This window comes from Erythrolamprus reginae, chromosome 10 (genome assembly GCF_031021105.1).
Source record: "Erythrolamprus reginae isolate rEryReg1 chromosome 10, rEryReg1.hap1, whole genome shotgun sequence".
Classification (NCBI taxonomy): Eukaryota; Metazoa; Chordata; class Lepidosauria; order Squamata; family Dipsadidae; genus Erythrolamprus; species Erythrolamprus reginae.
In genome coordinates, this window is record NC_091959.1 from 34662444 (window position 1) to 34688636 (window position 26193).

Sequence of the window (26193 nt, forward strand, 5' to 3'; positions counted from 1 at the left end):
TCTCCGCTGGCAGTTTGGTCCTCTACCAGAGCTCCGACTCCTCCAATGGCCACTTGCTGCCCTCCACCCACGGCGTGATAGAGACCTTCATCTCCACCCATATGGCTTCTTCCACGCAATAACTGGACATTCGGCAGCCCCGAGGAACTTCTCCTGCACCTGGGAGGGAAGGCCAGGCTGTGCCCCCCACACCCCGGCTGCCTCCTCTGCCAGGATATGTATGGCTGCTCCCTCCATCCCGCCAACAACACACAATGTAATTTCAAAACTCCGAGCGAAATTGTGCACCAAGCAAGCAGGAGGCAGCGACGGAGGTTTTACACTGCTGGGTAAATCCAGAGAAAGTAGACAGGGAGGGTTTGCGGTGGACAGTGTGCTTTGATGTGGGGCTGGCCGCCCAGGGATGAGGGACGGTGGAGTAGAACAGGGAGGCTCCTTCTGCCCTTCACACAAAGCAGTGTTGGAACAAGGAACGAAGAAAGGGAGCACTCATCCTCTACAAAGTATGTAGAAGAGGCACACACCTGGGGCACTGAGCCTGGGGAGAACTTGCTCTCCAACCAAACTCAAGTTGGCTCTGGTTGCAGTGAGGTCCTAGCTGGTTCTCAGCCCACAAGCAGCCCATAAGGCTCAGCCTGAGGTGGAAACTGCAAGGAGACGGTCCCTTCAGAGGTCTGAACCAAGAAGGGGATACTTTTTGGAACCTCTACATGCTGGCGCAGTAGTGCAAGGCAGCAGGAATCACCTCTGGCAGCAATCAGGTGTGACAGCTGCATTCTGCATCATAAACAGAATACTGTTTTCAAAGTTAAATTAAAAGACACCCTGATAAAACATGGACCTTGAGCTTAAATGCATAAGTATTGGTCTGTAAGAGTCTCATCTCTCATTTTAGAGATATGCAAACCAAATAGCTCATCCTCATGATGTTAGGAAAAAATAGCAATAACTCCCCAAAGAGGATGAGCATCATTTCTATAAATTGTTTAGAAACAAAGGGACTTATTTTGCCCTCTGCACCGAAGCCCCAAACAAGTACGCAACACACCAATGGTTTGTTTTAGAAATTAATTTACAAACAGTTCAAAGAAGACAAAGATGAGGAAAACAAGGGAGTCCGGTTATCTTACTGAGTCTCCAAAAGTTGGCAAAGTCCTAGAAATTAGTCCTTCTGCAGCTCTACTCTCGAGTAGACCTCCCCCAGAGTAAACCTTACCACGTTTCGACAGTTCCTGCCTGCTCTTGCATTCAGGCAAAGGAATAGCTCCTTCCTTCTCAGCCCTGCCAAGAGGCACTGCAGGCTTCCAAAGGCTCTGGCTGCATAACAGGACTCGCCTTGTTGCTACCCCAAGTCAAAGAACTTGAGACCACCTGCATTTTCTCATCTGCTTCAAGCCTCCCTTCCTGGATTCACACACACACACACACCCGCCACACACACATGTGCTAGGTTAGTTATGTAACACAGCCTGTGACTGGGCATAATTTGAACCAGTTGCAGAAAGAGGCATTTCTTTTCACACTGGGTTCATTTTTGAAGCACAAATTAGTAGCTGTGCTTCTCCCCTAGTTATCGCTGATCGTGGAATCAGACTTTGGAGGCGCCTGCGCTGTGGCCAGAGGCAGACCTGACATTTATCTGTGTCTACAGTCACCGGCAACAACTTCGCCAGTTAGGCCACTTCTCCAAATGCACAATTCAAACTTCCTTTGCAGTGGGGATCTGCTAGCTTACTCTCGGCCTTCCTGGAGACCAACGTTTCCTCACAAAACAGGCAAAGCCAAAGGTCTTTCTGTTGCTAGAACCCCAAATTGTTAACATGGAAGAAGCCAGAAGAAAAAAGCCGGAGGGGAAATCACTGGTCAAATCAAGAGTGAAAAGAAAAGCCAGAAATTAACCTGGCATTAAGTCTAGTCTATGCATCGCACTGTACTTAATTTGAGGCTCAAAATGTTATTATTCACTGAGCTTTTGAATTGTGCAAATCAGTAGCCAAATCGTTTCAAGCTCCAGGTGCTGTTCTTAGGCTGCAGAGCACTCTGGGAGGTTTCACTTGCCGAATCAAGGGCCTCATCAGCTCTGTTTTGTAAATATATTTAACTTTTGGTCAATAAAACAAGGGAGACGCTGTACCTAAAATATTGTTGTGTATATTGGTTCAATTCACATAATGACCACATCATAGAAACTGGAACCGTATCTGTAAAAGCAGAGTCACGTCATTCTTCAGACGTAGGAGGTGAGAAAACAGAAATTGCTCTGGCTGCTCCCCCAGGTGACCCACAAAGCTGGTCATCCGTGCCCACTCAGAGTCTTCACTGCCCCCCGCCACCCTCCAAATGTCCTGCAGCACCCAGACCCCAAAGAAATAGCAGTCAAGGCCTCCACTTTGATGGGATGCAAGGAATGCCGGCCCACTTTTCCTCCCAATTTGTAATGCTACCCAGGAGCCACGGGCAGCCCTCCTGATTTATCCCGGCCCCACCGGCTGCCCAAACAACAGCAGTGGGAGCAGCTCTTCTCCATCCCTGAGATGGACAGCCAAACCAGGCCCAAACCTGCCCTCTGTAAGTAAAATAAGTATTGGAGGGATGGTCATTCTGTTCCTGCTTCTGTTTTCCTCCTTTTCCTCTTCTTCTTCCTCATCTCTGTCCAATTGACAGCCTCTGGACTGCTGGGACAAGGGGGCTCCTTGTTCTGGCTATTACCGGCTGCTTGGATGGTCCCTGGCTGGCCACTCTCCTCCCTTTTCCCTTTCTTCCTCTTCTTCTTCTTTTTGACTTTTTTCCATCCGGCCTCTATTATTTGGCTGGAGTCCTGGACTGCTGGGGGTGGCAGTCCACTCTGCTTCAGAATGTCTGCTGCTGTCACTGCCACCTCTTGGCATCTCTGCCACTCTGGGTCACTTTCCAGGCTGCTGGAAGAATCACAAGCAATGCTGGGGAAGAAAGCAGAATTCCGTTTTTATCCACACCCGGCTAACAGATATCTATGCTTATTAAGGGCTTACAATTCTGAGACTGAAACCGTGTACTATTATGATAGATCCAGATCCACACCATGCTTGTGTGTGTGTGTGTGTGTGAGAAAGAGAGAGAGAGAGAGGGATATATTAATGAAGCCATATTAACAGCTGGAAGACCAGCTGTTTCATTCCTGCTGACTTATTTTTAATCAAGTTATTTAACCAATATTCTTTGTACTTCACCCAACTTCACGTGCTGAGTATGCATGAGATGCTTGGCTAAAATGCAAATTTGTTATCCTGTGTGGACACAATCACTGCATTATGCAAACTGAGACTGTTTGTGGTGCTATATGCTGTGTAAAACCTACCATGCTCTGCTAAGAGTGGTAACAGACCAGCATCAGTTAAAATCCACGGCCTTGGTTGACTCCACACCACCCTCCAAGCCATGGCTTCAAAATGACCCAGGCTATCTCTATTCAGTTAAAGGCTGTTGCTTGACACACGAATCCCTTTGGTTTAGTGGTTAAGGCACCTGGATAGAAACCAGGAGACAGTGAGTTCCGGTTCTACCTCAGGCACAAAAACTGGCTGGGCAATCCTGGGCCAATCATCAGGAGACAGCAACATCCCCCTTAGGCAGGGAGGATGCCTGGAAGACTTTGGGCCAGAAGACAGTGACGCCTAGTCCTGTCTTAGGCCTAAAAGCCACCTGGGTATTTTTCTTTCTTTCTTTCTTTCTTTCTCTCTTTCCTTCCTTCGTTCCTTCCTTCTTCCTCCCTCCCTCTCTCTCTCTTTCTTTCTTAGATTTGTATGCCGCCCCTCTCCGTAGACTCAGGGCAGCTAACAACAATAATGAAACAGCATATGACAAATCTAATATTTAAAATAACTAAGAAACCCTTATTAAAAACCAAACATACACACAAATATACTATGCATAACTTGTATAGGCCTGGGGAGAAAGGAATATCTCAATTCCCCCATGCCTGATGACAGAGGTGGGTTTTAAGGAGCTTACGAAAGGCAAGGAGGGTAGGGGCAATTCTGATCTCTGGGGGGAGCTGGTTCCAGAGGGTCTTTAGGACAGTCCTTCTCTTTTAGCCCATCCATCTTGCAAGGTTGTTGTGGGCAAAACAGGAGGAGGAAAGTGTACTTGCCATCTTGAGTTGGATGAGATATAAATACATATATATAATATAAATGAAGAGGCAACAGCCACCGCGATCTCCAGAATGTTTAAAATTTATTAAAAACTACTAAAACGACTAAGCTTTCGTTGGTCCTCTACTAACGTCGTCAGAGTATTAAAATCACCACTGAAGACACACACACACACACACACACATGCACTGCTCAAAAAAATAAAGGGAACACTTAAACCACACAATATAACTCCAAGTAAATCAAACTTCTGTGAAATCAAACTGTCCACTTAGGAAGCAATACTGATTGACACCTACTGTTGTGCACATTCAACTTTGTACAGAACAAAGTATTCAATGAGAATATTTCATTCATTCAGGTCTAGGAGGTGTTCTTTGAGGGTTCCCTTTATTTTTTTGAGCAGTGTATATCTATATACAGTGATACCTTGTCTTACGAACTTAATTGGTTCCGGGACGAGGTTCATAAGGTGAAAAGTTTGTAAGACGAAACAATGTTTCCCATAGGAATCAATGGAAAAGCGATTAATGCGTGCAAGCCCAAAACTCACCCCTTTTGCCAGCTGACGCCCCTGAGGCTCCCCTCCATGGGAAACCCCACCTCCGGACTTCCGTTGCCAGCGAAGCACCCGTTTTTGTGCTGCTGGGATTCCCCTGTAGCATTGCAAAAATACGGAAGTCCAGAGGTGGGGTATCCCAGCGGCGGCAGCTTGGGTTTGTAAGGTGAAAACAGTTCGGAAGAAGAGGCAAAAAAATCTTAAACCCCAGGTTCGTATCTCGAAAAGTTTGTAAGACGAGTTATCACTGTATGTGTGTGTGGTGTGTGTGTATTCCAAAATAACTCCAAATTTGGTTGATATTGCCTTGAGCAATCCCGTACACAGATCACTTACCCTCTGGGAGCAAATACTGGGGGTGGGGGTAAGTTACCCCTAGCACCCCTTGAAGTGTGTGTGTCTTTGTGTTCCAGCATAATGCTCAAATGCCTGGGCCGTTAAAGAGACCAAGTTCGGCATCCTAGCATAGCAATTGTTGGTGATGTCACTTCCTTTGCAGCTCCCTCTGGAAAGCCAGACATGACCTTTGCCCCCCAGTGGACCAATGGGGAAGCACCAGATGTCCCTTTCTCTTGGCAGAAGGCATCTCCCCCCCCCCCCCAATGGATCTGGTGCCAGGATGGTAGAAAAGGCAGGAAAGAGGAGCGCATGGGAGGCGACAGGGAGGGGACAGGGATGATGGGCATGGGAGTAGGGGGAAGAAAGGCTCCTCTCAATGGCCCTGTCAGACAAAGGCTTCGGCGTCTGTGCTTCTTTTCCCTTGATAAAAGATTTGGATAAATAAATACCAGCTAGTAAACAAAATAAAAGGTGCTCAGGAGGGCAAGGCACTCTTCGTCTGGCAGGCCGCCAGAGCCCAGACCCCGAGACTGACTGAGGCCCATTTGCAAGCCAGAAGGCTTCCGTACATTACAGCAGCCGATGTCCTTGTCTGTTGCCCCTTTTTCTGAGACGTCAGCACCCCGTTCCCATTCCCATCCCTCACCTGGAGTTAGAATGCTGCAACAGTGGCCGTTTCCGAGGGGCAGCCGCTGGTTCCCCACAGTCTCCCGGGATAGAGGAGGAAAAGAGGCGGAAGTCTGTGCCATCATAGGAGGAAAAAGAGAGAAGGGGCTCGGTGAGTTAGCTGCTCAGGCTGAGGTTGGTTTCTAGAATTAAGAGCTGGTGCCTGAAAGCGGGAAGAAGAGGCTTATGGGAGCTGAGCTTCCGACAGCCCACATTGCGAGCATCAATGTCCCGTGCCGAAAGACGGGCCCTTTGAAAGGGGTGAACCTCTCTTGCGCACAGCCCAATCAGCGTCCATCTTAGAGGAGGTGTCCAATCTTTAAGACCTGGAGACTTCAACTCCCAGAATTCCCCAACCAGCACAGCCTCCCTGCTCTAGCGCTCCAGGCACAGCGGGCTGAATGAACGGAATACGTTTACCCCAAGGGACTTCCCCTAGTTTGGGGGGGGGGCTCACCATTGTCTTCTCCCAGGGAGGCGCCGTTCTCGTGTCGCGGGAGTTGCAACGGGCAGGTTGCAAGAGTTATCGCACTGAAAGGAAAAGCAGGATCAGCAGAAGGGAGGACGAGAGGAAGCCACGGTCCATGCTGCCCAAGTAGGCTTGCACGGCGTTTTCTTGCAGCCTTTCACGTCTGGAAAAAACACCCCCACAGCCTAAATCTGCAACTAAGTGCTTGCTGATCACTGAGACGCCTAGCTGGCCCAAGTTGCCAGGAGAGCAAAGCCCCCCAAAACCTGGGCCCCCTAAACCAGAAAGACGGGCCCAGACCAGCAGAACATATTCTGCCCAAATGTCTTCAGGGGGCAACCCGTGTTTTGCACAGCAGGGAAGCAGGTGGAAAGAGGGAAAGAGCCAAGTCAGGGGCATGAAAAAATGTTTTCCTCTCCCCCCTCCTCACACACAGACCCCTTGAGGAAGGCACGGAGAAATCTAGGCCTTTAGCACAGCTGATGATGGGAGAATGGACCTTTTCACCGAGACAGACGATGATTTTGAAACCAGTTGTTATTTGGTTAATTTCAAAGAAGGAAAGTCGGGTTAATAATCTCCCATCTTGTTTCGACACATCCATCTAGGCCAGTGTTTCCCAACCTTGGCAACTTGAAGATATTTGGACTTCAACTCCCAGAATTCCCCAGCCAGCGAATGCTGGCTGGGGAATTCTGGGAGTTGAAGTCCAGATATCTTCAAGTTGCCAAGGTTGGGAAACACTGATCTAGGTCATTGAGCAAAATAGTTTCTAACTGCCCAGCGTTGCTGGACGGGGAGATGGATGGCCTATAAAAACTTTCCCACTTGAGGATGTCTATTCAGAATGTTCCACACTTTGCCCGCAGAGCCATCTCGGGTTCTTCCGTTACGCCATCCCTGAGATGTGTCACATGCAAATACGCCTGGCCTGTTGGTCCCGACTTTCACCTGCAACCATCACAACTTGATTAACACTCCTGCCTGTTTAATGACCTGAATTTTAGTCCTGCTGTTAATAGAGAGACTTTCAGGTCATCCACTCCTGTCCAAAGGCCATCACTTGCTTTCAGACTAACCATATCTTGTTATTTTCTTAGTTGGAACAGCTGGCCTCCAGAGGTTGTGAATGCCCCAACACTGGAAGTTTTTAAGCAGATGTTGGGTAACCATCTGTCTGAAGTAGTGTAGGGTTTCCTGCCTAAGCAGGAGGTTGAACTAGAAGACCTCCGAGGTCCCTTCCAACTCTGTTATTATTATTAAAGTTTCTCAGACCTGATTTGTCTTCGTACAATGACCACAATTGGGACCCACAACTCAGTCATTAAGCAAAGTGGCTGCTATGAGGAACTGCCACTGTGCTGATGATTTTACTTCAGCTATCCTATGACCTGCAAAGGCGTAAATGGAAAGTTACTGCTTCATCACCATAACTGCGAAGAGTCACTAAATGGTTACTAAGTGAGGACTACAGTAATACCTCGTATAATGAACTTAATTGGTTCCAGGACGAGGTTCGTAAGATGAAAAGTTCGTAAGATGAAACAATGTTTCCCATAGGAATCAATGGCAAAGCGAATAATGTGCAACCCCATTAGGAAACTATAAATTTGTAAAAACAAATAATGTGTGCGACTGGGGAAAACAGAGGGAGGGTGGAGGTCCTGTTTCCTCCCAGGAGATTCCTAGAGAGGCCCCACGGAGGCTTCTCCCTGCCTTTTCTGGTTACAGTTTCAGAGGCTCGGGTTTGTAAGTGGGAAATGGTTCTTGAGAAGAGGCAAAAAAATCTTGAACACCCCGCTCTTATCTAGAAAAGTTTGTAAGTAGAGGCGTTCTTAGGTAGAGGTATCACTGTACTGACCTCTGTTACCGATCAAGATTTTCAAGGAACATTATTTATTTATTGAATTTATATTGCTGCCTATTCGCCCATGGCGACTCAAGGCGGCTTATAAAATATGTGGATTGGAAAGAAGTGAATGTGTAAGTCGGACTATGAGCCTTGGTTGTATCCATGCAACATGAAGCATTCCCTGCCATGGACAGCACCAGGGTTAGAAGCACATCGTGGAGTTTTATCCCAAGGAAGTTCATGCAATTCTGTGCATATCAGGGCCTCTAATTTAGAAACTGCTTTGCAAGAAACTGCTTTGCAAGAAACACTGCATATTGCCAAGGTGAGAGGTATATGCAGTATAATGATAAGACCCTTGGAGTGGGAATGGGTACTATTCAGGAATTGTGATAGTACAGTGGTCAGAATGGAATACTACAGACTAATTCTGCCAAGTGCCACAAGTTTGTTGTGGTGAGCTCTGGCTCAGCTCCTGCCCCAAGGAATGTGGAGGTGAATGTTGGGGAGACATCCACATGCCGCAGGCCTGTTTTGCTCCCAGTAGAATCTGCCGACGATGTCTCCTCTGACCAAGGAAGCATGAGTGACAGAAAAGAGGGGAGTTTGGCAGACAGCCCAGGAGGAGATCAGTCATCTGACTCATCCCTGGATTCTGAACAAGAATTAATGAAACATCCACGCATGTGTAGAGTGATGCATAGGAGACAACAACTGAAGGATTATTACAAGAGAAAATGAGGCCACTTGTGGTTGGGTGGGGCTGCTGTAATTAGTGCTACAGATAAAAGTGCAGCCTGGTCTTTTAGCCTCATGGCAGTTTATCTGATTCATTGTTTCGTCAAGATCGTGCTTTTTGTGCTGTTCAAGATTGTGTGTGGACTCTCTGGACTTTAGAATTGGACTCAATTTCCCAGTTATTAGGTGAGCAATTGGATTGCATTTAACCTGTGCCTTGTGTGTACCAGAAAATCCCTTTGACATTTAAAAAGGGAGCTGTTTGTTTTTCTGTTTATAAAAACTTTTGGGTTTTCCTTTTATCGTGTGGTGTGTGTCTTCCTGGACTAATTACCCCATAATTACGGGCGGTTGAGACACGCCGGCAGAACACAAGTTCGATTCTCACAGGCTCAACGTTGACTCAATCTATAGAGAGGACTCTAAAACACTGTGAAGCAGTATATAACTAGGTGTATTGCTACTGCTATTGGGAATTCTCAAAGAAAAGCTCTCCCCAGGCCATACAATGTTAATAAAATGCTTGTGCCTACTTGTCCAAGATCGTGCCCAGTTTCTTTGCAACGTGTGCTCGAAATTCTGGTGTGGTCTGCAGTTCATTTCCATCCTGCTCATGATTGCAGATTTTCTCTCTGTTTCAGGAGAAAGAAGATCCAGTTATTTTCTGGGATTCCCTTTGCCATCGGCGTAATCTCCAGAAGATGTCCATCAAGCACTTGCCATTCGGATCATTCACCTTGAACAGAATCATTTGGAGGGATTTGGAGGGGGGGGGGGGTTGAGAAGGTTGGAAACTGCAGTTCATGTCAACCAAGACAGATAATTCATATGAATTAGAGTTTCTAGCAGTCTCTGCAATGATTTTGATGGCTGGGATGCTGGGAGCTGAAATCCATGCTCCTCAGTGGATCTCCCTGGAAAGCTGTGGGACAAGAAGGACCATATCTTATCTCAGTGAGGGGGAACCTTTTTTTCCTCAGGTGCCGAAAGAGCATGTGCGCACGCTGTCGCACACGCACGAGTGCCCACACCCCTAATTCAATGACCGGAGAGAGCGAAAACAGCTTCCCCTGCTCCCGGAGGCCCTCTGGAGGTCGGAAACAGCCTGTTTCCCAACTTCTGGTGGGTCCAGTAGGCTCGTGTTTCACCCTCTCCAGGCTCCAGAGGCTTTCCTGTGGCTGGGAGAGGGTAAAACCGCTCTCCCCCACCCCCCTGGAGGCTTTCTGGAAGCCAAAAACGCCCTCCCAGAGCCTCTATATGAGCCAAAAATCAGCTGACCGGCACCCACATGCAAACTGGAGCTGAGCTAGAGCAAGGGCTCGCATGCCAGCAGATATGGCTCCATGTGCCACCTGTTCCATAGGTTTGCCATCACTGTCCTATCTGATTTGGGATTCATCTGCTTGCAGTGTAGTAGATCTCTAATTTCTAAATCTGATTTGCAGGAAACGATCTTCAATTTAGTGAAGAACCTGCCTTCGGAGTAAGTACTGCCTGCACTATTTATTTCTCTTCCATGGCTGTGCTCTCTCCCCCCACTCCCCCTTTTGGAGGGGGATTACAGTGGGGCAGCAGCTGAACATTTTGATTCTTGCCTTTGGGAAGTTAGTATGTCAGTAGTCAAAGACTCCAGCGTTCTCTCCTCAGTGTTCCCCATCCTCATTGCTCTTGCTTGGGAAGAGGGGCCACTGTGTAAGAATTCTGCCTAGTAGATGCAGTTGTGGGTGGCTCAATTACCTGATGCTGGGTTCCCCCGCTCGCTGGTTCCTTTTCCAAGAATTCTCTGAAAACAAAAATCCGAATTAAAAAAACAGCAGCAATATCAATATGAATTCACACAACAGTTGGGACTAAAGAATGTAGAAACACGGAAAACCGATAGTAGGAAGAGGCCACTGAGAATTTTGACAGAAAGACCAGTTTAAATGACTAGAAGAATGCAGGGCCCCCACCCGCCCTATTTGAGCTTCATGAAAGCGCCTGACCACCTTCAGAGCCAAGTAGAGAAGGAGTCAGCGAAACAGAGGTCAGGTGATGCTGCTCCCAAGCAGACGCAGAGCTGGTTGAACAGCTGTAACCAGAGAAGGCTCAATGGCTCTGGGCTGAACTAGAGGGGAGCATCAAGGGGAGGATGGAAAGCTCTGTTTGATAAATGGCTCTGACAAACAACTAGGCAGAGGTCCTCAAACTTGGCAACTTTAAAGACTTGTGGACTTCAATTCCCAGAATTCTCCAGCCAGCATAGCTGGCTGGAGAATTCTGGAAGTTAAAGTCCATTAGTCTTAACATTACCAAGTTTGGGGGACCCCTGAACTAAGGAAATGGTTATCGGTTTACAGACAGCGGGGCTACCTTGAGCAAAACCCAGCAGCATGAATGTAAGTGGAGATGAAAGCAAGGTCCTACCTCTTAGCAAGAAAAAAATTTAAGATATTAAAAAAACACAGGACGGATGAACCAGACATTGGAAAAGCATCTGGATGTCTTGATGGGTCACAAGTTGAATAGAAGCCAACAGTGTGATCGGGAAGCAAGAAAGGCAAATGTGCATGCATAAGATTTCATTGGTTTTTATATAAATGGGTTTTATCAGGGTTAGTTTTTTAGAGTTTATATTCGACTTCTTTTTTATTGCTGTATCTTTTGGTATTGTTATTATGTTGTAAGCCGCACTGAGTCCTTCGGGATTAGGCGGCATAGCTGGCGACCTTTCGACGAGGTCCCACTCGTCATCTTCAGACTGATGCTTTTGTCCTTGTGCTAAGGCGAACACAGCGAGACCTGAGCTGCCTTCCCTCTATAAATACTGGTGGGTGGGTGTGATGTGCTGGCTCAGCAGCTGCAAGCACACCACACCCATCCATCCACCAGTATTTATCGAGGGAAGGCAGCTCAGGTCTCACTGTGTTTGCCTTAGCACAAGGACAAAAGCACCAGCCTGAAGATGACGAGTAGGACCTCATTGAAATGTCACCAGAAATCTCCGAAACCTACATGGGAAGAAACCCAAATATGCCATGACCTTTATACCTGTACCCCTGAAAATCTACGAAAACATACATGCATACATACATACATACATACATACATACATACATACACATACACACACACACACATACATACAGGTAGTCCTTGGCTTACAATAGTGACCATTTGAAGTTACAACAGCACTGAAGAAAGTGACTTACAACCAGAGGTGGGCTGCTAAGGTGGAACGGTGATGTGTGCTTGCCCCCGTGGCTCTGAGTGTTAGCGGAGTCCAGCGCAATTCTGCTACTGTATGCCACCCCGAGTTTTCGGAGAGGGGTGGCATACAAATCTAATAAATTATTATTATTATTATTATTATTATTATTACTACTACTATTACTGCACCTGGCGCACCTGTGTGTCCACGTGCGATTTCGCTCCCTGCCCAGATGCAGTAGCATAATTGCCCTGGACTCAGCTAGCACTCAGAGCCACGGGGACAAGCACACCTCACTGTTCCACCTTAGTAACCCACCTCTGCTTACAACCATTTTTTTTCACAATGGACAACTGTTTATGATGGTTTGCAGTGCCCTGGGGTCCCTTGATCCCCTTTTGCGACCTTCCGACAATCAAAGTCAAGTGGGAAGCCAGCTGCGTTTTTGCTCATTTCAGTGATTCACTTCAGTGATTCAAAAGTTGTAAAATGGGGCAAAATTCACTTAACAAATTTCTTGTCTAACGACATAAACTTTGGCCTCAATTGTGGTCGTAAACCGAGGACTACTTGTACAATTTTGAAACATCAATAGAAAATAAAAACAAGCAGTCATTGCTTTCTGTCCTATGCGGATAAGATGGCATCTGGTATATGGATTCCAGTCCTGGACACTATACAGGGAGTCCTTGCTTACAGCAGGGGTCGACAAAGTTGTTCAGAATCTAGGAGCCAGCCAAAAAATTTAGGAGCCAGAATTTTTTTTAAGCAAACTTGGTTTTTAATTTAACAAAAAAAACATTACAAACGTTATAAACAACATTTTACTTTTAAATGCAATATCGCAATGGAGTAACAAAGTTATATGGCATTATTTCTCTATACCATCATAATGCATTTAATCTCCAACTGATGCACATGAACAGTTGGCAATCCTATTCTATCACAACTAGTTTCATATTTTAAGCTTCAGAAAATCTTTGCAGTAGGAATGTCAACTGACATTAGTACAGGTACAGATTAACAGAGTTGGAAGGGACCTTATAGGTCATCTAGTCCAACCCCCTGCCCAAGCAGACCCTATACCATTTCTGACACATGGCAGTCCATTCTCTTTTTGAAAGCTTCCAGTGATGAAGCTCCCACAACTTCTGAATGCAAGCTGTTCAATTCCCAAGGTTGTGTACTTTTTTTACTCTCCTTTCATTGTTCTCTTTTCCTAGTTTCCTAAGAGTGGGAAAAGGCTACACTATGCCACCTAGGATTTTTTATGATCTCTAATATTAATATGTTACTCTACTCTGAGCCATGGTTACAACCATTGGTACCCGCATGGGGCTGTTAAGTTATGAAATATATTGTAACATCACAACACAAAACCTGACATACACTGAACTTGTGCTTGATATCAGGATTCAAGTACAAAAGTATAGGCTTTGCATCAAAGATTTTGTCTCTTTTTAAAATAACGGGTTTTAAGTGAATTCCTCTTAATTATTTTTATTCTTGATTGTATATTTTTAACTGCTATTAGCCACCTAGGATCACAATGGTGAGCTGGTTGCCACATAAACTGAATGGAATAAATTAGTGTAGCCTAGAGAATTCTAATTGTAATATTTAGGGGGGGGGGGGGGGGAATCAGACCAAAAACACAGAATTAAAAAGTATTAAGAAGTGGAGAAAGAAGACCTTAATTATCTTAACTGTTTAGTATTATTTCTAAAGGGAGTAAAGGTTTTAATATTTTTTAAGACACATAGAATGTCTTCTGACTTTATTTCTCTTCAATATGCAGTCCACTATTATAAACTTTCTCTGTGTGGAATGTATCATTACTATTTACATATAAGCAGTAGTATTAATATTTGCAGAAAATATCTTCAGATAATAACTTTTACATTATTTCAAGTTTTAATATAAAAAGCTCTTAAAGTACACATGTAATAGAGAGAAAATTGCTATCAGTGAACAAATCTTTGAAATTGGTACAAATTACTCACATGCAATAGTTTCTGATGCAGGACAAAATGTATTAATTGGTTGTAGAACATAAAAAATGTACTTATTATGGTATCCATTATTAGACAAAATTAATATAGAAAAAAAATTCCCTTGAACAGTTCTGGAAGGATGCAGGTGTGAATCACCAAAAAATACCTTTCATTGTTACACTGACAGAAAACTTCATTGGATCAAAGTTTATTGTATCAGCAGGTTGAACCGTGCAACTATTTTCTGAACTTGATTTTGACTATATGCGAAAACTATCACCTATTAGTTGTACTGTTAGGAACTGCATTCTATATAGACAAATGAAGAACCACCTCCCCACTCAGCTCAGTGACATCAGCATTTCATTCAGGTATCAGAATTGCTATTCCAGGCAGGTATATAGCTTATTATCATTCCTTGAGCTTGCTGGGCCAACAACAGATAACTTGTAGCCTTACCTACTCTGAGTTTAAAATCTTAGGAGGAAAAAAGTATTTAAAATTAATTTCTAATCTACAGAATTGCAAACAAAATCTACATATAGAATGGCATGAATTATTCACGCAAAATCTAATGCAATCTACTAACTGAACAAGTTGCTTAACCTTCCTGCAGGGTGCATTATGGTCGGAAGTCACCGCGCACGCGGCCGGAGGAGGAATGAACAAAACCTCACGCCGGGAGGGGAGGGGCTTCCGCTTCTCTCCGAAGGCGGGTGAGCGGCCAAGATCGGAGCGTCTGTGTGCGGTGGGGGGGAGTGAAGGGGTTCGAGTAGGAGGCGGAATGGAGGCAAGGGGGGGAGGGAGAGACGCACGCAAGCGCAGGGGACGCTGGGAAAGCAGCTCGCTCCGAGGTTGATGGGCGGAGCTACGGAAGCCAAGATGTACCATTTCTGGGCGTAAACACAAGGCGGGAAAAATATACTGTATACATACAGTACAGCAGGCAACATTTTCTAGGCGCCAGACAACATTTTCTAGGCGCCACTGGCGACCAGGCGCCTGGGTTTGTCGATCCCAGGCTTACAGACTACCCATTTAGCAGCCATCTGACATTATGACAGCCATGAAAAACAACATTATCAAGCGGTACTTGAAATTGTGGCTGTTGCGGCATCTGTGCAGTCACAAACCCACAACCGCAAGCCCTGCTACCGCTTCTGACAAGCAAATGCCATGGAAAGCTGGCTGAAAGTCACAAAATGTCGTGCATAATGACTGCAGACGATTTGCTTAAGAACCACGTCACTTAGCGACGGACTGCCCCAGTACTTTTCAACATATTCATTAATGACTTAGATGTGGGATTAGAAGAGGTACTAATCAAATTTGCAGATGACACCAAGCTGGTGAGAGTGGCCAACACCCCAGAGGATTATTGACCCCCTCAGAGAGGGTCCGCAACTTGGGCGTCCTCCTCGATCCACAGCTCACATTAGAGAAACATCTTTCAGCTGTGGCAAGGGGGGTGCTTGCCCAAGTTCGCCTGGTGCACCAGTTGCGGCCCTATTTGGACCAGGAGTCACTGCTCACAGTCACTCATGCCCTCATCACCTCGAGGCTCGACTACTATAATGCTCTCTACATGGGGCTACCTTTGAAAAGTGTTCGGAAACTTCAGGTCATGCAGAATGCAGCTGTGAGAGCAGTCATGGGCTTTCCCAAATATGCCCATGTTACACCAACACTCCGCAGTCTGCATTGGTTGCCGATCAGTTTCCGGTCACAATTCAAAGTGTTGGTTATGACCTATAAAGCCCTTCATGGCACCGGACCAGATTATCTCAGGGACTGCCTTCTGCTGCATGAATCCCAGCGACCAGTTAGGTCTTCTCTGGGTCCCGTCTGGGTCTTCTCTGGGTCCCGTCAACTAAACAATGTCGCTTGGCGGGACCCAGGGGAAGAGCCTTCTCTGTGGCGGCCCCGGCCCTCTGGAACCAACTCCCACCGGAGATTAGAATTGCCCCCACCCTCCTTGCCTTTCGTAAGCTTCTTAAAACCCACCTCTGCCACCAGGCATGGTGGAACTGAGATAGTCCATCCCCCTAGGCCTTTACAATTTTATGTAATCTGTATGTATGTTTGGTTTTATAATAAGGGTTTTTAACTGTTTTAATATTGGATTGTTTATATGCTATTTTTATTACTGTTGTTAGCCGCCCCGAGTCTACGGAGAAGGGCGGCATACAAATCTAATAAATAAATAAATAGGCTCAGGATACAGAAGGATCTAGACAGACTAGTACAATGGGCCCAAACAAACAAAATGAAGTTCAATGCAGAGAAAAATAGGATCCCACACCTAGGTAAGATAAATTCAAAACACACTAGGGTAGGTGAAAACACTCTCAACAGCAGTGAATGTAAGAGAGATCTTGGAGGCTTAGTGGACAACAAACTAAACATGAGTCAACAATGTGCAGCAGCATCTAGAAAAGTAAAACACAATCTTAAACTGCATAAACAGAGGGATACAGTCTCAAGAGAAGGGAGGTGATAATACCACTCTATAATGCCCTGGTTATGCCACACTTAGAGCAGTGCATTCAGTTTTGGTCAGCACACTACAAAAGAGACATTGAAACTCTAGACAAAGTGCATAAGAGAGCAACCAGAATGACCAAGGGACTAGAAGCAAAAACATACGAGGAAAAGTTGCAGGAACTGGGCATGGATAGTCTAGTGAAGAGGAGGTCCAGGGGGGGCATGATAGCAGTCTACAAATACCTGAGGGGTTTCCACAGGGAGGAGGGGCTCATATTATTTTCCAAAGCACCAGATGAGCAATGGATGGAAGCTGTCCAAGGAGAGATTCAACCTGGAAATAAGGAGGAACTTTCTGACTGCGAGAGCGATCAACCAATGGAATGGCTTGCCTGCAGAAGTGGTGAATGCTCCGACACTAGTGACTTTCAAGAAAAGACTGGACTGCTATTGGACTAGCGTGATGTAGGGTCTCCTGCACGAGTGGGAGGTTGGACTAGATGAACTGCAAGGTCCCTTCCAACTCTAATAATAAACAAACAAACAAACAAACAAACAAACAAACAAATCTTCAGCCAGCAAGTGAGGACTGCTTGTATTGCATTTTAGTAGAGACATCTGCCTACTGGAGGAGGAAGGCCATTGAGACTAGGTGCTCTGGAAGGGGAGGAATAGAGCCTGGTGGCTTTTGGCCCGTTTAGTCTGGAGAAGAGACCTCTGACCCCAATTTTCTCTTCACAATTTAATGCTGAGTTCCTGCGAATTCCCACTCGTGTTTTTTCATCCCTCTGAAGCTGCGTTGGCTTGCACTGGACCTGTTTCACAACCATCTGCTCACGTGACACAGCCGTCAGTTGATCCACTTTCATGAAGTGTCAGCACATAATAAGGGACGTCTGGATTTTATTTTTGCATTCCAGCCATTTTCTCAGTTCTCCCAGCCGGCATAAGGACGAGTGCTCCTTCCTGCCCCAAGTTTTTCTTTTAACCAGACAGAACAGAAATATCTAAAAATATCAGCAACACACATAGGATCAGAATTACTGTAAAATAGGTCTTGGCCATTTCACCAGCACCAGTTCTGCCTGATGGTCGGCCACAACTGTCATAACGGTCATCCCCAACTGTCATAACGGTCATCCCCAACTGTATAACGGACAACCCCAACTGTCATAACGGTCATCCCCAACTGTCATAACGGTCATCCCCAACTGTCATAACGGTCATCCCCAACTGTCATAACTGACATCCCCAACTGTCATAACTGACATCCCCAACTGTCATAACTGACATCCCCAACTGTCATAACTGACACCCTCAACTGTCATAACTGACATCCCCAACTGTCATAACTGACATCCCCAACTGTCATAACGGAGATCCCCAACTGTCATAACTGATATCCCCAACTGTCATAACGGTCACCCCCAACTGCCATAACTGACATCCCCAACTGCCATAACTGACATCCCCAACTGTCATAACGGTCACCCCAACTGTCATAACTGACATCCCCAACTGTCATAACGGACACCCCCAACTGTCAAAACTGACACCCCCAACTGTCATAACGGACACCCCCAACTGTCATAACGGTCACCCCCAACTGTAATAACTGACATCCCCCAACTGTCATAACTGACATCCCCCAACTGTCATAACGGACACCCCCAACTGTCATAACTGACACCCCCAACTGTCATAACGGACACCCCCAACTGTCATAACGGACATCCCCAACTGTCATAACGGACACCCCCAACTGTCATAACTGACATCCCCCAACTGTCATAACTGACACCCCCAACTGTCATAACGGACACCCCCAACTGTCATAACGGACACCCCCAACTGTCATAACGGACATCCCCAACTGTCATAACTGACATCCCCCAACTGTCATAACTGACACCCCCAACTGTCATAACTGACATCCCCCAACTGTCATAACTGACATCCCCCAACTGTCATAACTGACATCCCCCAACTGTCATAACTGACATCCCCCAACTGTCATAACTGACATCCCCCAACTGTCATAACTGACACCCCCAACTGTCATAACGGACACCCCCAACTGTCATAACGGACATCCCCAGCTGTCATAACGGACACCCCCAACTGTCATAACGGACACCCCCAACTGTCATAACTGACACCCCCAACTGTCATAACTGACACCCCCAACTGTCATAACTGACACCCCCAACTGTCATAACTGACACCCCAACTGTCATAACTGACACCCCAACTGTCATAACGGACACCCCCAACTGTCATAACGGACACCCCCAACTGTCATAACGGACACCCCCAACTGTCATAACGGACACCCCCAACTGTCATAACGGTCACCCCCAACTGTCATAACGGTCACCCCCAACTGTCATAACTGACATCCCCCAACTGTCATAACTGACATCCCCCAACTGTCATAACGGTCACCCCCAACTGTCATAACTGACACCCCCAACTGTCATAACTGACACCCCCAACTGTCATAACGGACACCCCCAACTGTCATAACGGACACCCCCAACTGTCATAACGGACATCCCCAACTGTCATAACGGACACCCCCAACTGTCATAACTGACACCCCCAACTGTCATAACTGACACCCCCAACTGTCATAACTGACACCCCCAACTGTCATAACTGACACCCCAACTGTCATAACTGACACCCCAACTGTCATAACGGACACCCCAACTGTCATAACAGACACCCCCAACTGTCATAACTGACACCCCCAACTGTCATAACTGACACCCCCAACTGTCATAACTGACACCCCCAACTGTCATAACTGACACCCCCAACTGTCATAACTGACACCCCCAACTGTCATAACTGACACCCCAACTGTCATAACGGACACCCCCAACTGTCATAACGGACACCCCCAACTGTCATAACGGACACCCCCAACTGTCATAACGGACACCCCCAACTGTCATAACGGACACCCCCAACTGTCATAACGGACACCCCCAACTGTCATAACGGACACCCCCAACTGTCATAACTGACACCCCCAACTGTCATAACTGACACCCCCAACTGTCATAACTGACACCCCCAACTGTCATAACGGTCACCCCCAACTGTCATAACGGTCACCCCCAACTGTCATAACTGACATCCCCCAACTGTCATAACGGTCACCCCCAACTGTCATAACTGACACCCCCAACTGTCATAACGGACATCCCCAACTGTCATAACGGACACCCCCAACTGTCATAACGGACATCCCCAACTGTCATAACGGACACCCCCAACTGTCATAACTGACACCCCCAACTGTAATAACTGACACCCCCAACTGTCATAACTGACACCCCCAACTGTCATAACTGACACCCCCAACTGTCATAACTGACATCCCCAACTGTCATAACGGTCACCCCCAACTGTCATAACCAGCGGTCCCCAAACTACGGCCCGCGGGCCGGATGCGGCCCGTTGAGGCCATTTGCCCGGCCCGCGGCAGCGTACGAGATTTTACCATCTATATACTAAGTTCCCGAATCTCCTCTCCACTCTGCTGCTGAGCGTCTGGCAGCGGCAAGGAAGAAGAAAGCCAGGGGGCGGGGAGGAAAGCATCCTATTGCAGAGCAGCAACAGTTCCTCTCCCTAAAGGCGAGAAAGAAATTGGCCAATTGCTTTCCTCCCCGCCCCCTGGCTTTCTGCCTCCTCCTCCTCCAGACGCTCAGCTGCAGACCGTCTTGGTCCCTCCAGTGCCGCTTTTTTGCTTCTTTTTTTTTGCACCGGTGAGGTTTGCGCGCGTTTGGGCACTTTTGCGTTGGGGGGGGTCTGCTGCGGAGAGGGAGAGAGAGAAAGAGAGAAAAAGAGGGAGAGATAGAAAGGGAGTGAGAGAGAGAAATAAGAAAGAGAGGGGGAGAGACAGCGGGAGAGTGCTGCTATTTTGCTTCTTCGCTGCCCCATGGGGAGCCCGGAAGCCCTGCAAGAGCGTCTGGAGGGGACAGTAAACAAGCCATCAGGACCCCCGCGTACTAACTTGTTAACGGCCACGCTGTCCCCGATCACGGGGAGGGGAGCTTTTCCCCGGCCAGGCGACGGCGAGGCCCTCCCAATGCTTGCCCGCCGCCCAGGCCCCACGCTTGGAGCCGGGGGCGACAGGCCTAACCTCGGCTTACTTGGCCCCGGTGCGGCCGAAGCGGGGGGCGAAGTAGGCGGCGGCGGTGGCTTCAGGCCCACCTCCGAGCTAAGCTTCCTTTGGCTTCCTTCGAGGCAAAGCTGCAAAGCTCACCTGCCGCCTCGAAGGAAGCCAAAGGAAGCTCAGCTCAACGAGGACTGGCTGTTGGTCTCTTGAAGCTGCCGCCGCCACCGCCCACTGCAGAGATCCCTTCGCCCGAACGGAGGTGGCGGTGGCGGGCTCAAGGGACCAAGAGCCGGTCTTTCTTGGCGCTGAATAGTTGCAGCCTCTGAGGCTGCCTCCGCCTCCAGGCGAAGGGATCTCCTCGGTGGGCAGCGTCGGAGGCTGCAGCAACGCAGCTCCGAAAAGGACCGGCTGTTGGTCCCTTGAAGCTGCCGCCGCCGCCCACTGCGGAAATCCCTTCACGCGAACGGAGGCGGCAGCGGCGGCAGCTTCAAGGGACCAACAGCCGGTCCTTTTCGGAGCTGCGTTGCTGCAGCCTCCGATGCTGCCCACCGAGGAGATCCCTTCGCCTGGAAGCGGAGGCAGCTTCAGAGGCTGCAACTATTCAGCGCCAAGAAAGACCGGCTCTTGGTCCCTTGAGCCCGCCGCCGCCACCTCCGTTCGGGCGAAGGGATCTCTGCAGTGGGCGGTGGCGGCGGCAGCTTCAAGAGACCAACAGCCGGTCCTCGTTGAGCTGAGCTTCCTTTGGCTTCCTTCGAGCCGGCAGGTGAGCTTTGCAGTTTTTCCTGCAAGGAAGCCAAAGGAAGCTCAGCTTGGGGGCGGGCCTGAAGCAGCCGCCGCCTACTCTGCCCCGCACCGGGCATCTCTGGCGGGCGCGGGGCAGCAGGGCAAGCCGCGAAGGTGGCGCAGCCAAACGTGGGTCGAGTGGGAGGGCACTGAGCAGTAGCCGTGGGGCGGCGGTGGGGCAGTTGGCTGCAAGGCACCGGCGGCGGCGGTGGCGGCGGCTTGATGTGTTGCAGGACGCCGTACATTGCTGGCGCTGCGCTGGGCATGGGGCTGGCACCTCTGTCCCGGCCTACCCAGCGGGCCAGTGCCAGCCTGTGTCCATGCCCAGTGCAGCGCCAGCAATGTACTGCGACCCGACGTCGGTGCCACCGTCTTGGAGCTTCTGCTTGCAGCTGACTGCCCCACGGCATGTTGCAGGGCAGAAAAAAAAAAGAAGAGAGGAAGGAAGAGAGAAGAAAAGGAGAGAGAGAGAGAAAGCAAGAGAGAGAGGGAGAGAAAACAAGTGAGAGGGGGAGGGAATGTGAGAGAGAAAAAGAGAAAAATGAGAAAATGATGGAGGGAAAGAACGAGGGAGAGGGAAACAAAACAAATGAGAAAGAAGGAAAAAAAGGGAGAAGGAAGAGAGAAGTGGAAAATAGGGAAGGAGGGAGGGAGGGAAAGAAGGAGAAATGGAGGGGAAAGGAAGGGAAGGAAGAAGGAAGGAAGGCAGAAAGAAAGAAGAAATGGAGGGAACAAGGAAGGAAGGAAGAATGAAATGAACGGAGGGGCGGAGGAAGGAAGGACTTTTTTTGGGGGGGTGTAAATTTTTTAAATTTTCTCTCTCAACATACATTCAAACAATACAATGTACCATCTAATTTTCCCTGAATAAAATGCGGTATTTTGTCAGTAACTAATATCAATAATCAAAAAAGTTGCATTTTTTTTTCTAATATTGTCATCCAGGTACATACTTTTCTTTTAATTAAATCCCCTCCTTAATGTTCCTTCAAAAATACAACACCAATTATATTTCTAACTTATTAACCATTATGCCAAAGTGCTTCCTTCTTTCTTTATATATTTTTCTATAAATATTTTTATACATTTTTCTATAAACCAAGAAAACCTTGTATAGCCAATCAGATGTTAACAAAAGGAAATTAAAAACAAAACATAAACATGTATGAATTTCAGACTGCTTCTCCCCCTCTAAATAGTACATTGCCATTTTGTTTTTTATGTTAAAACAAGGTATGTGCAGTGTGCATAGGGATTTGTTCATAGTTTTTTTTATAGTCCGGCCCTCCAACAGTCTGAGGGACAGTGAACTGGCCCCCTGTGTAAAAAGTTTGGGGACCCCTGGTCATAACTGACACCCCCAACTGTCATAACTGATACCCCCAACTGTCATAACGGTCACCCCCAACTGTCATAACGGTCACCCCAACTGTCATAACGGTCACCCCAATTGTCATAACGGTCACCCCAACTGTCATAACTGACATCCCCAACTGTCATAACTGACACCCCCAACTGTCATAACGGTATCCCCAACTGTCATAACTGACACCCCCAACTGTCATAACTGACATCCCCAACTGTCATAACTGACATCCCAACTGTCATAACTGACATCCCCAACTGTCATAACTGACATCCCCAATTGTCATAACTGACATCCCCAACTGTCATAATGGAGATCCCCAATTGTCATAACTGACATCCCCAACTGTCATAACTGACATCCCCAACTGTCATAACTGACACCCCCAACTGTCATAACTGATACCCCCAACTGTCATAACTGACACCCCCAACTGTCATAACTGACACCCCAACTGTAATAACTGACATCCCCAACTGTCATAACGGTCACCCCCAACTGTCATAACTGACACCCCCAACTGTCATAACTGATACCCCCAACTGTCATAACGGTCACCCCAACTGTCATAATGGTCACCCCCAACTGTCATAATGGAGATCCCCAACTGTCATAACTGAGATCCCCAACTGTCATAACGGTCACCGCAACTGTCATAACTGACATCCCCAACTGTCATAACTGACACCCTCAACTGTCATAACTGACATCCCCAACTGTCATAACTGACATCCCCAACTGTCATAACGGAGATCCCCAACTGTCATAACTGACACCCCAACTGTAATAACTGACATCCCCAACTGTCATAAAGGTCACCCCCAACTGTCAAAACTGACACCCCCAACTGTCATAACTGATACCCCCAACTGTCATAACGGTCACCCCAACTGTCATAACGGTCACCCCCAACTGTCATAACGGTCACACCCAACTGTCATAACGGTCACCCCAACTGTCATAACGGTCACCCCCAACTGTCATAACGGTCACCCCCAACTGTCATAACGGTCACCCCAACTGTCATAACTGACATCCCCAACTGTCATAACTGACACCCCCAACTGTCATAACTGACACCCCCAACTGTCATAACGGTATCCCCAACTGTCATAACTGATACCCCCAACTGTCATAACTGACATCCCCAACTGTCATAACTGACATCCCAACTGTCATAACTGACATCCCCAACTGTCATAACTGACATCCCCAATTTTCATAACGGTCACCCCAACTGTCATAACTGACACCCCCAACTGTCATAACTGACACCCCCAACTGTCATAACTGACACCCCCAACTGTCATAACTGACACCCCCAACTGTCATAACTGACATCCCCAACTGTCATAACTGACATCCCCAACTGTCATAACTGACACCCCCAACTGTCATAACGGTCACCCCAACTGTCATAACTGACATCCCCAACTGTCATAACTAACAGCCCCAACTGTCATAACTGACACCCCCAACTGTCATAACTGACATCCCCAACTGTCATAACTGACACCCCCAACTCTCATAACGGTCATCCCCAACTGTCATAACGGGCGTCTCCAATTGACAAGTGCGAAGTGCGCCCTGTAATACATTACCTGAATGCTAAGGGCAGGAACGTTGCTACGATGGATGCCCAAGATTTTTCTTGTTGATTGCTGAGTTTTGAATTTTTTGGCTGAAGGAGAACGGGTATGCCGCCTTTGCATTGACTACCGATTGCTCTCTGGAGTCAGGGGATAAGCCACTACAGTAGTCCCTCACCTATCGCTGGTGTTACGTTCCAGACCTGGCCGCGATAGGTGAAATCCGCGATGGGGAATTTATCGACTGATAGTACTTATTTAAGTATTTATATTGTGATTGGTAAGTTTTCATTGTTTTACGTGTTTATAAACCCTTCCCACACAGTATTTATTTTAGATACAGTATTTAAATACAGTATTTACAATTTTAGATATATATATATTTTTTTAAAACCTGCCGATCGAGTTCGGCGGGCTGTTTAAATCTGCCGATCCACTTCCTCAGAAACCCGCGATGAAGTGAAGCTGCAGTAGGTGAAGCGCGGTATAGCGAGGGACTACTGTATACAGTTCAGAAAAGCTTCAAGTTCAATCTCAAAGCAGTCAAGAAATTCTTGGGTGGCACTGACTCTGTTGATGTTGTGCACTTCAGTAAGCATCTTGGGCCCCCATCGCAGCAGCTTCCCCTAGCTTCCTGCTACACAATAGTACAGTACAGTGATCCCCCGATTATCACGAGGGTTCCGTTCCAAGACCCCTCGCGATAATCGATTTTTCGGGATGTAGTGGTGCGGAAGTAAAAACACCATCTGCGCATGCGCGCCCCTTTTTCCATGGCCGCGCATGCGCAGATGGTGTTTTAACTTCCGCACCTGGGAAGACCCAGCAGCTGAGGAGCCGCCTGCCTGCCCGCTTGTCCGCCACTTTTCAGCTTGTCCGCCGCTTGTCCGCTTTTCCGCCCGCCGCTTGTTCGCCGCTTTTCCGCTTGTCCGCCGCTTTTCCGCTTGTCCGGCCGCCGCTTTTCCGCCGCTTGTCCGGCTGCCACTTGTCCGCCGCTTTTCCGCTTGTCCAGCCGCCGCTTTTCTTGTCCGCCCGCCGCTTGTCCGCCGCTCTGGGAGTTGAAGACCCAGGGAAGGTTCCTTCGGCCGCCCAGCAGCTGATCTGCTCGGCAGCGCAGTAGCAGCGAGGAGCCGAAGATGGGGTTTCCCCGTTGCCCACGCAAAGGGGAAACCCCATCTTTGGCTCCTCGCTGCTACTGCGCTGCCGAGCAGATCAGCTGGTGGGCGGCCGAAGGAACCTTCCCTGGGTGCCGCCCGCCGCTCAAGAGCAAGAGGGGGAGAGATAGAGAAAGAGAGAGAAGGAAAGAAAGAGATGAGAGAGGGAGGAAGAGAGTGTGAGAGAGGAAGAAGCAAGATAGAAAAAGAGAGAGAGAAAGAAAGATGAGAAAGGAAGGGAGTGACGTCATCGGGTGAAAAAATCGCGATATAGCATTTCGCAAAGCTCGAGATCGCGAAACTCGGGGGATCACTGTAATACCAACTTCCCCCGCGAATAGTCACCACGAGAGCTACGTTTCTTGTAACCTTACTTTCTGGATAACCATTGTACATAACATTCAAGGCTGGACCTCGTAAAATTGCAAGATCAGCAACCCCAAGCCTGCCAGAAAAGCCAGGTCTTCAATTTGTAGCACATCTATTGTTACAAAGAATTGTACATTGACATGCAGGTAATAATAATAATAATAATAATAATAATAATAATAATAATAATAATAATTTATTAGATTTGTATACCGCCCCTCTCCGAAGATTTGGAGCAGCTCACAACAAAATACAAAGTACAAATCTAATATTAAAAACAATTATAAAAACCCATTATAAAAAGCAGTCATGCCATCCAATTAAACCATACGTAAAATAAAACAGCTAAGGGTCAGTTATGTCCCCCATGCCTGGCGGC

At 47.5% G+C, this 26193-nt stretch overlaps 2 protein-coding genes across 3 annotated transcripts in view; one reads left to right on the forward strand and one right to left on the reverse strand.

Annotated features, from left to right (window-relative positions):
- HNF1A (HNF1 homeobox A) overlaps positions 1 to 26193 on the forward strand; it is a 226160-nt gene that overhangs the window by 27278 nt on the left and 172689 nt on the right. Inside the window, exon 10 of one of the 2 annotated variants that reach the window (XM_070762428.1) lies at positions 1 to 2140. The exons of the other annotated variant lie outside the window; for it this stretch is intronic. Within the exon in view, the coding sequence (XP_070618529.1) occupies positions 1 to 122 (122 nt within the window). The 3' untranslated portion in view covers positions 123 to 2140. Of the gene's footprint in view, positions 2141 to 26193 lie in introns of those variants that run through there. 2 annotated transcript variants of the gene reach the window in all.
- The window catches only part of C10H12orf43 (chromosome 10 C12orf43 homolog), a 25662-nt gene continuing 1600 nt past the window's right edge, over positions 2132 to 26193 (reverse strand). Inside the window, exons 2-6 of the mRNA XM_070762447.1 lie at positions 10494 to 10539; positions 9290 to 9388; positions 6155 to 6228; positions 5678 to 5771; positions 2132 to 2939 (exon numbers count right to left, since the gene is read on the reverse strand). Of these exons, the coding sequence (XP_070618548.1) occupies positions 2597 to 2939; positions 5678 to 5771; positions 6155 to 6228; positions 9290 to 9388; positions 10494 to 10539 (656 nt within the window). The 3' untranslated portion in view covers positions 2132 to 2596. The remainder of the gene's footprint in view (positions 2940 to 5677; positions 5772 to 6154; positions 6229 to 9289; positions 9389 to 10493; positions 10540 to 26193) is intronic.